Source organism: Mytilus galloprovincialis, chromosome 12 (genome assembly GCF_965363235.1).
Source record: "Mytilus galloprovincialis chromosome 12, xbMytGall1.hap1.1, whole genome shotgun sequence".
In the NCBI taxonomy this organism is placed as follows: Eukaryota; Metazoa; Mollusca; class Bivalvia; order Mytilida; family Mytilidae; genus Mytilus; species Mytilus galloprovincialis.
The window spans coordinates 24,336,406-24,352,606 of record NC_134849.1 but is presented as its reverse complement, the minus strand read 5'-3'; the positions used below and the strand labels follow the sequence as shown (position 1 = coordinate 24,352,606).

At 32.2% G+C, this 16,201-nt stretch overlaps 1 protein-coding gene across 1 annotated transcript in view; it reads right to left on the bottom strand.

The window, feature by feature from the left end:
- LOC143054810 (MAM and LDL-receptor class A domain-containing protein 2-like) overlaps positions 1-15,522 on the bottom strand; it is a 144,175-nt gene extending 128,653 nt beyond the window's left edge. The window contains exon 1 of the mRNA XM_076227869.1: positions 15,358-15,522. Coding sequence (XP_076083984.1) covers positions 15,358-15,381 — 24 coding nt within the window. The 5' untranslated portion in view covers positions 15,382-15,522. The remainder of the gene's footprint in view (positions 1-15,357) is intronic.
- Positions 15,523-16,201: the final 679 nt, after the last annotated feature.

The window sequence follows — 16,201 nt, the reverse complement described above, 5'->3', positions numbered from 1 at the left end:
TTTGGTATTAGTTCTTTAATGATTTTGGTATTAGTTCTTTTAATGATTTTGGTATTAGTTCTTTTAACGATATTGGTATTAGTTCTTTAATGATTTTGGTATTAGTTCTTTTAATGATTTTGTAATTTTTGGTCTTGAAGCTATTCCAAAAAGGAGAGATGAGACCTCCTAAACAATATAAATAGAATTTATAATTGCAAATAAAAAAAATTAAAAACATAAAACCCGTTATAACTATAAATTACAAAATAATTTGCAATAGCTAAAACTAAACGCTGAACTCATAACCCAAGGACCCCAATACAAAGCCTACGCCAATATGACCCTGCTCTGTCGCTCCGTAATTCTCGTATCAAGGCTTCAAAACGAGACCAGACATTATCATCGACGTCACAATCTGAGAGGAGAAGTTATCAGCGACGTCACAATGCGAGAGGAGACGTTATCAAGCGTGCTTATTCGTCTAGCGTAAAACTGTCTTAGGGAGATAGAAAAGACCAGTAATACGATAAATAGATAATCGGGTTTTCTTCGTATATATATCGTAAAATACCAACCGCTCGACACAATGTGGAACTTTTTAGCTCGTTCGCTGCGCTCACTCGCCAAAAAGATTCACATTGTGGCTCGCAACTGATATTTTACGATATCAATGTATAGAAAACCCGATAATCTATACTTATCCCTTGTTTTTTTATTATTTCTTTAAGGATTTTGGTATTAGTTCTTTAAATGGGGTTCGTGTTGCTTATTCTTTAGTTGTCTATGTTGTGTCATGTGTACTATTGTTTTTCTGTATGTCTTTTTCATTTTTAGCCATTGTGTTGTCAGTTTATTTTCGATTTATGAATTTGACTGTAACTCTGTTATCTTTCGTCCCTCTTTTAAAGGTTTTGGTATTTTGGTATTAGTTCTTCAAGGATTTTGGTATTTGGTCTTTAATGATTTTGGTATAAGTTCTTTAATGATTTTGGTATAAGTTCTTTAATGATTTTGGTATAAGTTCTTTAATGATTTTGGTATACTATTTAATTTAGTTCTTTAATGATTTTGGTATTAGTTCTTTAATGATTTTGGTATTAGTTCTATAAGTATTTTGGTATTAGTTCTTTGAGGATTTTGGTACTGATGACAGTCATTTTGTTGTCTCTGTTAAATTGATTCCAATTCTACACTGACCAGTGATTTATAGCGTGTGTTATTGTATATATTTGTTTTGCAGTAAATTGACTGGTAAATATTTCTGTTTTTAACACAGCATATAAAAATAAAACCAGTGATCAATACACACTGCCCTTATAATATGGCTGTCAGGGTTTTATCCGCCATGATAAGAAATTGAAATAAATCAATAATATCATCAGCTACAATTTTACTATAAACTATCTTTATCCCCCCCCCCAAAAAAAAAATAAATAAAAAAAATAACAACATGAAAATATGTCAAAAGACCACCACTGACAAGGTTCATGACCTAGGACAGGTGCATGTGAGGAGTTAAACTAATAATAATATTGAAACCTATTAATACCATTAATTCATAATAATGTTATCAAGATTCAAACAAGTTTTTACAAAAAACGTTAGTTTCACATTAAACAATTATATCTACTTCGCTATAATCACTTAGTATATGTATATATATGCTGCAGTATACAATCTTTATTTATAGAAATTAAATAATAAAGCGATACTAAAAAATAAAGTGGTTTAAATCACGACTCACATTAAAAATTCTAAAAATATGTTATTGAAAATTTACAGTCGATTAACCTATACGAGTACTTGTAAGAATTTAGTCGTCATATTTGATTTTGGTCGATTTCAAAACAAAAGTCAAAACCGACATCAAACCTGCAAACCGAGCATGCCACGAATTGCTTAGGAACCACATTAGCATTAGTCTAGATACAAAGACCTTATTTCTTCATCGAGGAATTTTAGATAATTTTTATGTATGTCACGTTTTACTGTATTATTTAAAATGCATCTTCGCTAACCAAGGGTTACGACCCACTCCCTAAGTGGGGTGGGTTCTAACTCTTGGCTAGCGAAGATGATATAAGGATCATTCTTACAAACGATATCTGATAAAATGACACACGTATAAAAAACAAAAGTGAGAATGGAAATGGGGAATGTGTCAAAGAGACAACAACCCGACCATAGAGCAGACAACAGTAGAAGGTCACCAACAGGTCTTCATTTAACAATATTCAGACAACAGCGCACCTAAACCAGTACAGAAACAATTCGAGTAGTATATCATTATAGCACTTTTACTAAACTTATTCGCAAATGCACCTGCTGAGGTCAAAAATTAAGACATGAACGGTACATTTTAAATAGTATATTATACCCCCAAAAAGTTTTAAGTTCTTATACCCATTATAAAACGGTTGTTAGCCACATCCTTAAGCGGAATAGTACAGAAAACAATCTATAAAACCATTATTACCACGTAGTACTATGATTCGTTTTTATGGTTTATCAACAAAAAACTACATTTTATTCAGATTTGAGTGTTTTTATATACCTTTAGCAATAATCCTATTTACTCGCCCTTAAAACCTTTCTGTTTGACGCTATAGTTTTACCGACGAAGGCCATACAAATATTGTTGTCGTTGAATTAAGTGCCAGTCTGCCTAAGAATCAGGCAGTGGTGAAAACATGACCAAAAAAACCCACCCTATTTGACATTAATTTAAGTTCATAATATGTAGTTATGCACAAAAATAACAGTCATTTCCATTTTCTGTTCTGGTAATAGAAGATACAATTTGGTTGAAATGCACTAGAAATTAACAAATAAGGGGAGATAACTCTGTAATTTGCTATCATTCTAATCAAGTTATTTGATATTACCAGACAAACACAAACGAAAGACTAATACTTTTTAACTCAGGAGGATGGTTAGTATTAAATAGCATGATTAGCTCGGTGGGTTTTTTCTAATCATGTTTTAATTTTTACCTAAATTGCCTGATTCTTACAAAGACTGGCACTTAAATCAAAGTCTGTTTTTGCCTTTTTATTTGCCGGGGTGGGAGAGTGGTGTAAAAACCATTCGTTTATGTATATATTTTGTAGCTAGACTAGCAAGTTTTTTTCGAATTTTTCTTCATGCAATTATGAACCTTTTTAGAACCAGGAACCCTATATCAAATGTTTCATATGGTTTATCATAATTAGATTACTATAATATGTCGAGTGATGAATATATATTTCAATTTTCATCAAATTAATGAATAATGAAAATATTGTTTCATTTGATGTCAATACAAAATATACACATATATATATATCTACTTACTGTAAACCAACTTATTTTCGCGGATACTTTATTTCGCGTTTAGCACTTTCTACTCTCAAATTTACTTGATGTAGTTAAGTAAGAAATAATCAAAGTTTTACATATTCGCGACGATTATATCGCGATATTTTTATACTCGCGAAAATAGGTTTACGTGATGGTTGACCTACACTTATAGTTAGATCAATGAAAGTGCGTCTAACTGTATTGCCGACCTTACGGCCAGACAGCCAAACAGACGGCGTGCAACCTTAATTCGTCTTTAGTGGACTTGTTTATCTGACACGAACCCCAAGTATTCACATATGATAGTACAGATTCGGTACCTTGAGAAATATATTAAGCTCTAAAAATAAATTGAAGTAAGTTCTTAACATAGATCTCATTTGTATGACTACAGTGTAATTGGAGTTTAAAATTGCTACCTACAAAATTGATATTACACTTGATGTATGGTTGTGTACGGTCAAAAACATCCCTACAAAGATCTGATAACGTAGATTATGCTAAATCCGGGTAACTTAGATGTTACAAACTAGGTTGAAGTGATTTTGCATTACCCCAAAAAGAATTAGAAGTACATCTGTCATTCGATTTTCAGACTTTTGCCAAATTAAGAAAGTCGTGGCCTGACAAAGAGGGAAGCAAGATACCAGATGGACATTCAAACTACGTCGAAAATAAACTGATAACGCCATGGCTCAAAATAAAAACAGTAAAACAGACAAATAAAAGTACACAATACACAATATAGAAATATATAGAGCAATAAGAATCCCATCAAAAACCGGTACTGATGCAAATTCTGAATTTATTTACCTTTTATTTCACGACAGTACAAAATTGAAATGCACCTTTTGATGTAATAAACTAATAATTTCCAGTACTTATAAAGTAGTTTGTGTCATAGCTCAAGTAAGTGTAAATTGTCATAACTATAATAAAACGACATATTAGCCAAATGATAAATAGAATGTTATAAAATACAACCTATAAAACTATTATTACCGCGTACCTTTTTATGTTTTTATATCAACAAAATTCTTCATTTATTCAAATTTTGAGTGGTTTATTTTGTTTTACTTTTGCTGTAAGTCAACACGATTTTGCATTAATCCGTTTAAATCGTCTTGTAAACACTTACTGTTTTGGCTTAACAGCCCAACTAATAATAGCTATAAATAAAAATTGAAATTGAAATTCTGTAATTTATTCTGACAAGAATTGTGCCTTTTAGTACTGCGCATGACGTAAATGTTGTTAATGATGTTGTCTGTAAGGAAGGAAAGGGGTGGGATCGGAAGTACAGCCGAAAACAAATAAAGTCTATGAAAGCATGATTATCACTTTGAATTTTGTTATAACCCTTTTTTTACTTCACTGTCTGTAGAATGTTCGCATATGTCTTTTGTAAAATATTAACATGCGCACCAAAAATTGGAATACTACAAGTGGCCGCGTAATAGCGGAAATAAAAGAGAAGTAGAAGACTAGAACTATAATTTAGTAAAATAGTCCCAGAAGAAGATGTTTCATTTTTTTTTTATTAAATTGTATTTCCTTGCACATTTTTCAGTTTTCCGGTAATAGTTTTTAGTGTACATGGTTTTATGTACATTTGTACCTGTTGTAATTTCCACAGATCGAGATGTATCAATAAAGGGTTGATTGATCAAAGAAAAAACTTAATCCCTTTACGTCGCCTCAGTTTTAAAAGGCTATATTGCGGCGAAGTATTTCAAATAAGCTTTATAAATACGCATTTTTTGGAATTTAAAATCAGTTCTTAATATATATCTTATTTGTAAGACAAGGATATAATTACATATGGTATAGTATTGTGCTTGAGCTAACCCATCCTCACAATCATCTGGGTACGTGTAGGTAATGTTACTTTAATTGCTTTTTTTTTTATTTCTCCGAAAAATGATTTAAAGTACATCGGTGATTCTCAAATTTTCATTATCACCGAATAAAGAAAATCGTGGCATGACAGAACAATTGTATCGTCAAGTTGATTATAACGATTTCAACTGATTTTTATACGTCAGTCGTATTAAATATTTCAAATAATAAGAAGTAAAGTCACAAACTGAATACTGAACTCCGAGGAAAATTTAAAAAGAAAAGTCCCAAATCAAGTTGCAAAATCAAAAGCTCAAACACATCAAAAGAATGGATAACAACTGTCATATTCCTGACTTGGTACAGGCATTTCCTTAAAATGTCTCCATCTGTAAGTTAAACAGTCACACTGAACTAGTGTACATATTTGTTTAGGAGCCAGCTGAAGCTTGCCTCTGGTTTCTGGATGTTTTCGCTGTGTTGAAGACCTGTTGGTGTCCTTGGACCGTTATCTGCTCTTTGATCGGGTTGTTTCTTTGTCACGTTCCCTTTTTCCATACCCAACTTGCATTTGATGAGTTTTCGGCTCTTTGATCGGGTTGTTACCTCTTTGGTTCCCTTTTTCCATTCTAAACTTAACACTCTAGACGAGTTGTCTTCTCTTTGATCGGGATGTTGTCTCTTTGACACGTTCCCCATTTCCATTCTCAACTCAACCCTCAAGATATTTTTTTTGGTTTTGAAGTGTATCAGCTAGGGTAGATGTCACATTTTTACCAGTATTTACTAGTCTTTAAAATTCATGTGTCATTTAAAGTAACAAAGTTCAAGAGTATAGACAAATATGTCTTCATATCATTTATCAAACGTGACTAACAACAAAGGTCCATTTCAATAGAATAATCTTGATTGTACTATTTACAACAATGCTCATGCTGAAGTATATGTATCAAGAGAAACTGTCGTTCATTGTGTATTTCTTCCTTCAATTTTAACAGACGTACAATATATGTATTTTGTCTCTTCTGTAGTCGTCTACAGTCATTTCATTTTCACCAAAATAATCTATTAGAATTACATTTGGTGACATCCATAACACAATCGGTAATAAACAAAACGATTTTATCTTTTTTTTGACGGTGATGTTCCGTTGTCTACTTCAAATGGATGTTGTTTTTATATGCTTCAATATTTTTTGTTGCGCCAATTACAAAATAATGTTTCATTTTTTCCCTCTAAATTGGCACAAACGACACATACGGCCGTTATCTATGTGGGGGAAAACTTTATACTATTCTGGATATAAAAACAAGAAAATGTGGTATAACTACCAAGAAGACAACTATAGGTCCAACCGTACGGCCTTCAACAATGAATAAAACGTATATCACATATTCATCTATAAAAGACATTAACATGAAAATGCTGTATAAGAGTCGAGGGAATACTGCACAGTGTAAGAAAAACAAATCGATCCTCGTTATTATTGCATTTTTTTTGTTATCATGCGAAATTGAAATACACGAAGGGGAAAAAACAATTATATTGTTTATATTCGAATTTTTCAAAGTATGTTGCATTTGGTAAGTAACAACAGAAGCGTGCATATATGTCTCTGGTAACAGTAGCTTGATAAAGAAAAAAACACCAATGTTAACGTGATTAAGTCAATGTCATTGTCACCGTGGATTTGATTTCAAGGCCTTATTCATATTTTTCCTATCTTTAAATAACGAGTCATACATCATATTGTATTTAAAAAAATATTGAATGGTGTCCTTTCAGTAATCAAAACATTTTTGTTGAGTCGGTCCATTGCATGTGTTGTTTGATTTAGAAGTCGTGCATTTATTGACAACCTTGAAAGAATTTGAATGATTATATTTAAAAACATATATTTACAGTCTATAAATTATATTTACCGTCAATAAATTTCAGTACGGTTATTACATAGTGTAAACAGATCGATATCATTTTTATGTATATATTTTTTTAAAGCCTCGGTCACACCTTACCGGATAGCTCGAACGGACGCCTAACGGATAAAAAAAAAGTTATCCGTTGACAAATTTTTTATCCGTTGGGAGTCCGTTGGTGTACTAACGGACATGTAACGAATGCCTAACGGACACACAACGAACATTGAACGTACGTGAAACGGATACATACCGGACAGAACGGACGTCGAACGTACATCCAACGGACGAGTACCGGATAAAACGGACACCTAACGGAAGCGTAACGGATAAAACGGATGAACAAAATAATCTGAAAATTAAAGGCAATAAACCATCTAAAAATTAAAGGCAATAAACCATCTGAAAATTAAAAGAAATAAACCATCTGAAAATTAAAGGCGCGTCAGATGGACATGGTATCTAGTATATATGTTATAATATTTGCTTCTGGGAAAGTCTGGTCAGTAGGACAGTTATCAAGGTCACACGTACCAAACAAATTGAACAATTTATCCGATTTGATTTTACGTTTCTTCATGAGTTGGTCATATAGACAAAAACTGCGTCGTCTTTCAGGACTAAGCCATGGTCGTGTCCACCATCTCCTTAGTCTTCTCCTTTCGACAGCTATAAGGGTTATATTTGCTACATTTAAGTTGAGTCTGGCCTGAATAAGAGCTGCTTGGTAGCGAAGACGTGCTCTTACTCCAAGATCCATAACGAATAATAAATAGTCATGACACTCACGAAAATCTAACATACCATATATTGGCATTTCTGACGCGAAATTTCAATTGGCATTTGTCCGTTTTACATCTAGTATTTTTGAATTTTATGCATTTCTAATGCATATATGTTTTTGATGTATATTATTTTTCAACTTCTCTGTACCCTTTGTACTTGCATGGTTTTATGAGAATAAACTATCAGTAGGCATCCGTTTTATCCGTTATCCTTCCGTTAATGTCCGTTTCACATCCGTTTTATTCGTTAGGCGTCCGTTAGGCGTCCGGTAGACGTTCGTTGGTGAATTGGTCTACCGGATCTCCAACGGATGCATAACGGACACGTAACGGATACAAAACGGACGAGTACCGTACAAAACGGACGCCTAACGGACGCTTAACGGACGTTCAACGGACATTTTATCCGTTGGACGTCCATTCAAAGTTTTGAACATGCTCAAAATGTTCCACCGAACAAAACGGACGTCAACGGATAAAACGGACGCTTAACGGACACGCAACGGATATGGACGGACGCCTAACGGATAAGAACGGACGTCTAACGGACATCAACGGATTGAAAAAAAGTTATCCGTTAGGCGTCCGTTCGAGCTATCCGGTAAGGTGTGACCGAGGCTTAACATATGTCAGCGAACGGCCTTCAGCAATGAGTAAATCCCAAATATGTTTCAGAATAGGAACGAGAAATCTTCAAACGACGCCTATTTCTTTGGTTCTTAACTCAAGATTGCTTATATTTATGTGAAAATGATTATATAAAGGACGGAAAGACGGACAGAACGATGGACGGCCAATGGTAACACGTAATGCACATTTCGCCAAGAGGCGGGGCATAACTATTAAATTAGTAATGACTATCAAAGATAGTTCATCAAAAACAAATTATCTAAACAACCAACAAAATCATTATGATATGCAATAGGAAAACCACTGAAGTTTCTTAAAGAGGGACGAACGATACCAAAGGTACAGTGAAACTCATAGATCGAAAATAAACTGACAACTCCATGGATAAAAATGAAAAAGACAAACAGTAGAACACAATATACGTCAACATAAAAACCAAAGAATAAGCAACACAAACCCCACCAAAAAACTAGGTTTTTGTTAATCTTGTATGTTGTTTTTTTAAATTTTAGTTCATTCATATGTACTGAAGTTTAGTGTGACTTCCATTTTCATTGATTTAGTACACGTATTTTAAGGGGTCAATTGAAGCCCGTTTCCGGGTGCGGAATTTTCTCGCTGTGTTGAAATCCTATTGGATATGGATATAAAAAATAAATTTGGTATGATTGCCAATGAGACAACTGTCCACAAGCGACCGATTGACACAAAAATTCACGATTAGAGGTCACCGTAAGGCCTTCAACAATGAGCAAAGCCCATACCACATAGTCAGCTATAAAAGACCCCGAAATAGCAAATGTAAAACAATTCAAACGAGAAAACTAACGGCCTAATTTATGTTAAAAAAAATGAACAAAACAAATATATAACTCATTAACAAACGAAAACTACTGAATTACAGGCTCCTGACTTGGGACAGGCACATACATACAGAATGTGCCTGGGTTAAACATGTTAGCGGGATCCAAACCATACTCCTAACCTGGGACAGTGTTGTAACTGTACAACATAAGAACGAACTTTGAAAATCAGTTAAAAACATAACTCATCAGATGGATACACATAGAAATATATCTAACAAAAACACAGAGTGGACGGGGCCGGGTACTTGTATATCCCAACACCAAAAAGACAATTAGTAATGATCTGAGAGTACTCGTAGTTACTGACAGCTAATGCAAATCCACTAACAATTATTAAGAAAAAATCATGCATCTAGGAGTCCTCTGGCTGTTTTCTGCTCTTGGTCTGGTGGTTATCTCTTGACACATTCCTCATTTACATTCTCTATTTCATTGGTAACTACTGGGTCCACAAATGGATTAAATGGATACAGGCACACGAGCATTGGGAGACCGGGTTATTCTATTTTTTTGAGATTTCAATACTCCACATTTTAAATATCGATCATTTGACTTAAAGTATATAAAACAAAAATAGCGTTTTAACAATTCCTAATACACACATATTTTTTTTTGTAATCCTTAAAGGATTTTTATATCTTCAAATTCTTTTATGTGATTGGTCCATTCGAATTTCGTTCCTTGGTTTACGCTTCGATTGGCCATTTTGCCAAAACTACTTTCGTCACATATTATAACCCCAGTACGATGATTTCACTGGCGAAATCAAAAAAAGGATTTCCAAGAAAGTAAAAAATTGAAAGAAAATTAAACAACTGTTTAAAGTTATAATTTTATGACATTTTTATTCGGTTTGTGAATTAATCGGATTAATCGATATGCATATCAACTATAACGGTAGCAAAATTGTGATTAATTCTAGTATTTTAAAGTTGTCTTGATCTGGGACTATTATACTAACAATTATTATAGTATAATAGTCCCAGTCTTGATGGACAAAAAAAATCACGTGATTCGTGTATTATTATTATCAGATTCTTTCAAATTTCAATCGAGAAAACCCGGAAGTATTCTCAAATTTCCATTATAACAGTACTCCAGTCAATACCATTTATAAGCTTTATTCATGTGTTAAAATATTTAATAATTGGACGGTTTTCCCAGTGAGCAAATTTTATATAATTTAAAGTTCTTATGAAAGTCATCATGAATAAATCTTATTAACTACGCCCTTTTACATAATACAGCGTTACAGATGCATGTTATAATTAAAAACCTTAAATAGTATAGTATAGTATACATAATGACATGTACAATGTTAGACAACATAAAGGTTTTTGCATGCATGTTGGTGCATAATATGAATTGAGAATAGAAACGAGAAATGGTTCAGACACACTGATCCGACTAAAGGAAGCCACACTAAACTCAGAAATATATAAATGACCAAAATTGATCAAAATTAATAAATAAAGTACACAAGACTAGCAAAAGCTAGAGGTTCCTAGCTTGGGACAGGCGTAAATATGTACCAGTGTTAATTATCGAGCGTACAATAAACTTGCCTCGAATATCTAGTAAATACCGGGTAAGAGTTTCATTAAAAAAGAGTGGGAAAATATTTGCTTAGAGGAAATACGGGAATATGTTAGCTTCATACCTACTTTAAAAAATAGTTTTTATTTTATTAACAGGTTAATTTTCTTTATTTAATACAATTTAAAAAAAAAACAAAATGTAAAGGTCAATATTTTCATCAATGAAATACACACTTTAAATATTGCAAGCAAACTTTTCGACAAGTTCCGTGGCAAATATTATGTTACTACTCAATAATACCTATAAGTTTAGTATATAGATGTTTTGTAAACTATAGTTAACTGTGAAGGACAGTCTTTTGTATATTTTAAACTTAAATAGGTTTTCACTAGACTATAAAAATGCGAGACAAGCCATTAAATTTTTAAATGACATATTCTGGTCAATACAAATTAAACAGATTAACTGAATGTTTCGATACAATTACTGTGTAAATAATTCACACTGAAAATCACAATAAATTGACAAAATTCACATCGAAATTTATTATATGATTTTTAAAGGATGAAATGGATCGCATTCCTTTTAAAGAAATTTAATACATTGGTAAAGTAAAATTTAACTGTAACATTAAATTATTATCCATCATTGTATGGCATGTTCAAACAACCTTCTTTACTCACACAATTTACATTTCTTAACTTTTTGTCGAGCCTGCAACTTTTGTTGCAGAAAGCTCGACATAGGGATAGTGATCCGGCGGCGGCGGCGGTGGCGGCGGCGGCGGCGGCGGCGGTGTTAGCTAACTTCTTAAAAGCTTTATATTTTAGAAGGTGGAAGACCTGGATGCTTCATACTTTGTATATAGATGCCTCATGTTACGAAGTTTCCGTCAGTCACATGTCCAATGTCCTTGACCTCATTTTCATGGTTCAGTGACCACTTGAAAAAAAAGTTCAGATTTTTTGTAATGTTGAATTCTCTCTTATTATAAGTAATAGGATAACTATATTTGATATGTGCGTACCTTGAAAAGTCCTCATGTCTGTCAGACAGTTTTCACTTTACCTCGACCTCATTTCATGGATCAGTGAACAAGGTTAAGTTTTGGTGGTTAAGTCCATATCTCAGATACTACAAGCAATAGGGCTAGTACATTCGGTGTATGGAAGGACTGTAAGGTGTACATGTCCAACTGGCAGGTGTCATCTGACCTTGACCTCATTTTCATGGTTCAGTGGTTATAGTTAAATTTTTGTGTTTTGGTCTGTTTTTCTCATACTATATGCAATAGGTCTACTATATTTGTTGTATGGAATGATTGTAAGGTGTACCTATCTAGCGGGCAGATGTCATGTGACCTTGACCTCATTTTCATGGTTCAGTGGTCAAAGTTAAGTTTTTGAGTTTTGGTCTTTTTATCTAATACTATATGCCATAGGTCATCTATATTTGGTGTATGGAAATATTTTATGATCTTTATGTCAGTCGCGCAGGTTTTATTTGACCGTGACCTCATTTTCACGGTTCATTGCACAGTGTTAAGTTTTTGTGTTTTGGTCTATTTTTCATAAACTATAAGTAATAGGTCAACTATATATGTTGTATAGAAGCATTGTTAGCTGTACATGTCTGCCTGGCATGGTTCATCTGACCTTGACCTCATTTTCAAGGTTCATTGGTCTTTGTTTAGTTATCTTTGTTAATGTTAAGTTTATGTGACAGTTGTATTAAAGCTTAGCTTTATACTTAGGACTATCAACATAATATCAATGATTAGTATAGAAGGCGAGACATTTCAGCGTGTGCACTCTTGTTATATTTTCGCTAAATTTTTACGATAACATTTCCCACATAAACATATATTATATAGGACTCTAAAGTGCGATGATCAAGCTAAAATGTGATGGTCTACGCTAAAGTACGATGGTTCTTTGTTTTCTTAAGTACAATGGTATATCACGCCAAAGTGCGATGGACCAACAAGATAAGATAATAGGGCTAAAAAACGTGAAAGTACATTGATTTATAATTTCTTTTTGCAAAAGCTTTTAAAACACAGGCCTGATCTTCAAAAACAAGTTTAAAGACCAATTTCAAAAACAATTCTCATGCAAAAAGGGTAATGATAATGATAGGATTTTGATAGGCTTTTTAATTTAAGTTTAAGTTTTTTTTTTATAATTTTGAAGACCATATATACATAGGTGTCTTAACAAAGGTTAATATACATAAATGGAGGAATTCAAATTAAAAAGCCATTTTCTTATCTTATTTCGTCATATTTATGTTAAACATATAGATATTATGGGGGTCCTTCATTTCGTTATTTTTAACTAATTGTGCAATTTTTCTCTTTTCTTTGTACTTTTTGCACTTTATTTTTTATATTTTAGCTCCTCATTATTTCTTTTTTTGGGTCCATTTTTCACTATTCTTTGTTCGTTTGGTCCATTTTTCTTCATTGTTTGTATGTTTTGCCCATAGTAGTCCATTCTGTAAACCCCCTTCCAAAACCTCAGGAAATGAGCACACTGTTTAATAGACCATATCTTTCTATATATTTTTAAAGAAAACTTAATTGGACAATAATTTTATCACAAATACTGATTTATTCGGGAATACATTTTTTTGTGACTTTTTACTTTGATGTATATTTGTTTTGTTATGTAGAAACATGAACTATTGAACATGCATAATAAATAATTGAAACACACAGATTAATAAAAAAAAAGGAAGAATTAAAGAGAAGAAATCAGCATTCATAATATGGGTAATTTTACATGTGAGAGGTTAAGCTAGCTATAAAACCAGGTTTAATTCACCATTTTCTACTTAAAAGCATGCCTTACCAAATCAGGAATATGAAACTTAGTTATCCATTCGTTTGATGTGTTTGAGCTTTTGCTTTTGTCATTTAATAAGGGACTTTCCATTTTGAATTTTCTTTGAAGTTCAATATTTTTGTGATTTTTACTGGTTTTTTTTATCATATTTCTATATTAAATAAAAATATCCAGAAACAAATGTTCTAGCACTTTGAATTTAATATATTTTATCAGCACTCCCATGCTGATTAAAAAGAATAAACATCTAGTCTACATTTACGAGCACTTTTGAAAAAAAGGTTCTCCGAGTCTTGATTTACAACAGGAGCTAGAGCCATCCGATATAGTAGAAGAGTCAGTACCACACATACATGTACAAACCATTGTATATTACTAAAAAGAAGAAGTTAAGCAACACATCTGACAATTAAAAAAAAAAAAAAAAAAAATCAAAAAATCTGGAATTATCGGTCAAGTTTCAATTTTTTGAATATTCACTCATGATTTGTATTTGTAAAAAAAAACAAGTTATGCTGGCCAAATTTCAGACAGCTACAATATTTGCAAAATTTGAGGGAAGGTGTCAAAATTGGAGATCACAACTTTAACAATCGTTTTCTAATGCATGGTCTAGTTAAAAATGCGTACAACGGTCAAAATTGCAAAGTGGTGAGTATGATTGCATATTGTAAGAATTTGACCAGAAACAAACATTTCCCTCACAATCATGCGGTTTTTATTTTATTTGGGACTGTCACTTCTCTCCCTTCGCCCATTTATATCACATTTTTGTGTTCTTCTATATAACCTATAAGTCATCCTTCAAAACAAGAATGCTATCAATTTCAGATTTTTTTCCCTTTTTCTAAAAAAAATATTAGCCCATAAAGTTTAACCCTACATTAATCTTAAGATAAGTGTTGCAACCCTTACTTGCAGAAGTTTATGTTTTTTTTTGGGGAACGATAATTATTACAAGGTATTTTTATCACTTTGAGGGAATAGGTCAAAATTTTACCCATTACTCGTCATGAACATAAAGTATCTAATAAAAAGACACACAACAAGCAATAAAATGCAAAAAGAGACCTTTTTAGCGTATGAAATAATATTTCATACAACACCATTTATTAACATAAATTGCTATGTGCATCTAGTTGAGAAGCCATGTTTTTTCCCCGACATTATATTTACTAATTGTTCGCTTTAAAATCTTCATTGTATGTCGTTTAAACGAACAAACTGTGAATAATTAAATTAACAATTACATTTTAATACACCCCTTACAAAACCTAAATGAAGGAATTGTGTCAGCGTCTTGCAGGTTTTGGTAATAAGGCTAATATGTAGATAAAATATGACGAGTCCGTGAGGTAAAATACATAATTAATGCTTTGTTTGATGAATCGATTATACATATACATGTACATATTTAAATATTAAAAATCACTACACATAATTCAGCTCTATTCTTTTATTTATTTATATTTGGTCTGTTTCTTATTATTTTTTTTAAGCCAGCAAGCACCATTTATTTATTATCTTTCATACCTGATTTAATTGCACTGACAAAGAACAAAATATAAAGAATTTATACCTCAGACAAAACCCAAGGAAAGATTAGTAGACTTACCTCATATCGGGAGCGTCTATCCATTTTCAACAAAATGAGTTAAGTCATACACAAATTATCACTATTTAATACATAATCCTTTTATCCTGCGTAATATATATAATTGAATTTTGCATCCAAATTGCGAAATACTTTTTTTTTAAATCTTGTAAACACACCTTCACCTGTTTTTAACTGGGTACTTTTTATAAGTAAATGGGGGCAAACTTTAAAGTTACGGGTGACTTGCTTCCAATGTCAAACTATTTAATGAATGGGAATAAATTTCAATGTCGTATGTACAAAGAAAAGGCATGATTATAGTACTCGGGTACTAGAATGTTATTTAGTCGTAAAATTTCAGGTTGCTTTTGGTTATCAAAAGGATCGATATGTTCAGTTGTTCAAAACCTTTTCTAGACAATACATTACATTATTTCTTTCTCGAGATTTAATATAATACATAATTATTTGATTATATCATATTGTTTCCTATATTTCTAACCTGTTTACACATTTCATAATCATTGATGTTTACAAATATTTTTTTCTTTCATTTGAAAAAAAAAGTCATTGACAAGTCATTACGTTCACGTTCAAAATTATTTCTATAACCGTTGAAGACAAATAAAAAAACTCAAATTTGAGGAATTTAAAAAAAAATACAGCTTCAATTTATATCTTAAAATTATAATTCCGTTTAAAACTTATATTTATCATTACATCATTTAACTTTCTTCTGTCGACGTTATAAAACTAGTGAATTCAAACACTGAAAAATCTATTTCAAGTTCCTGATAGACGTGACAGAAGAGCGCATAAGACTGAGCGTAAAACACTCCAAAAAAAATTCTGCTTTCTTGTT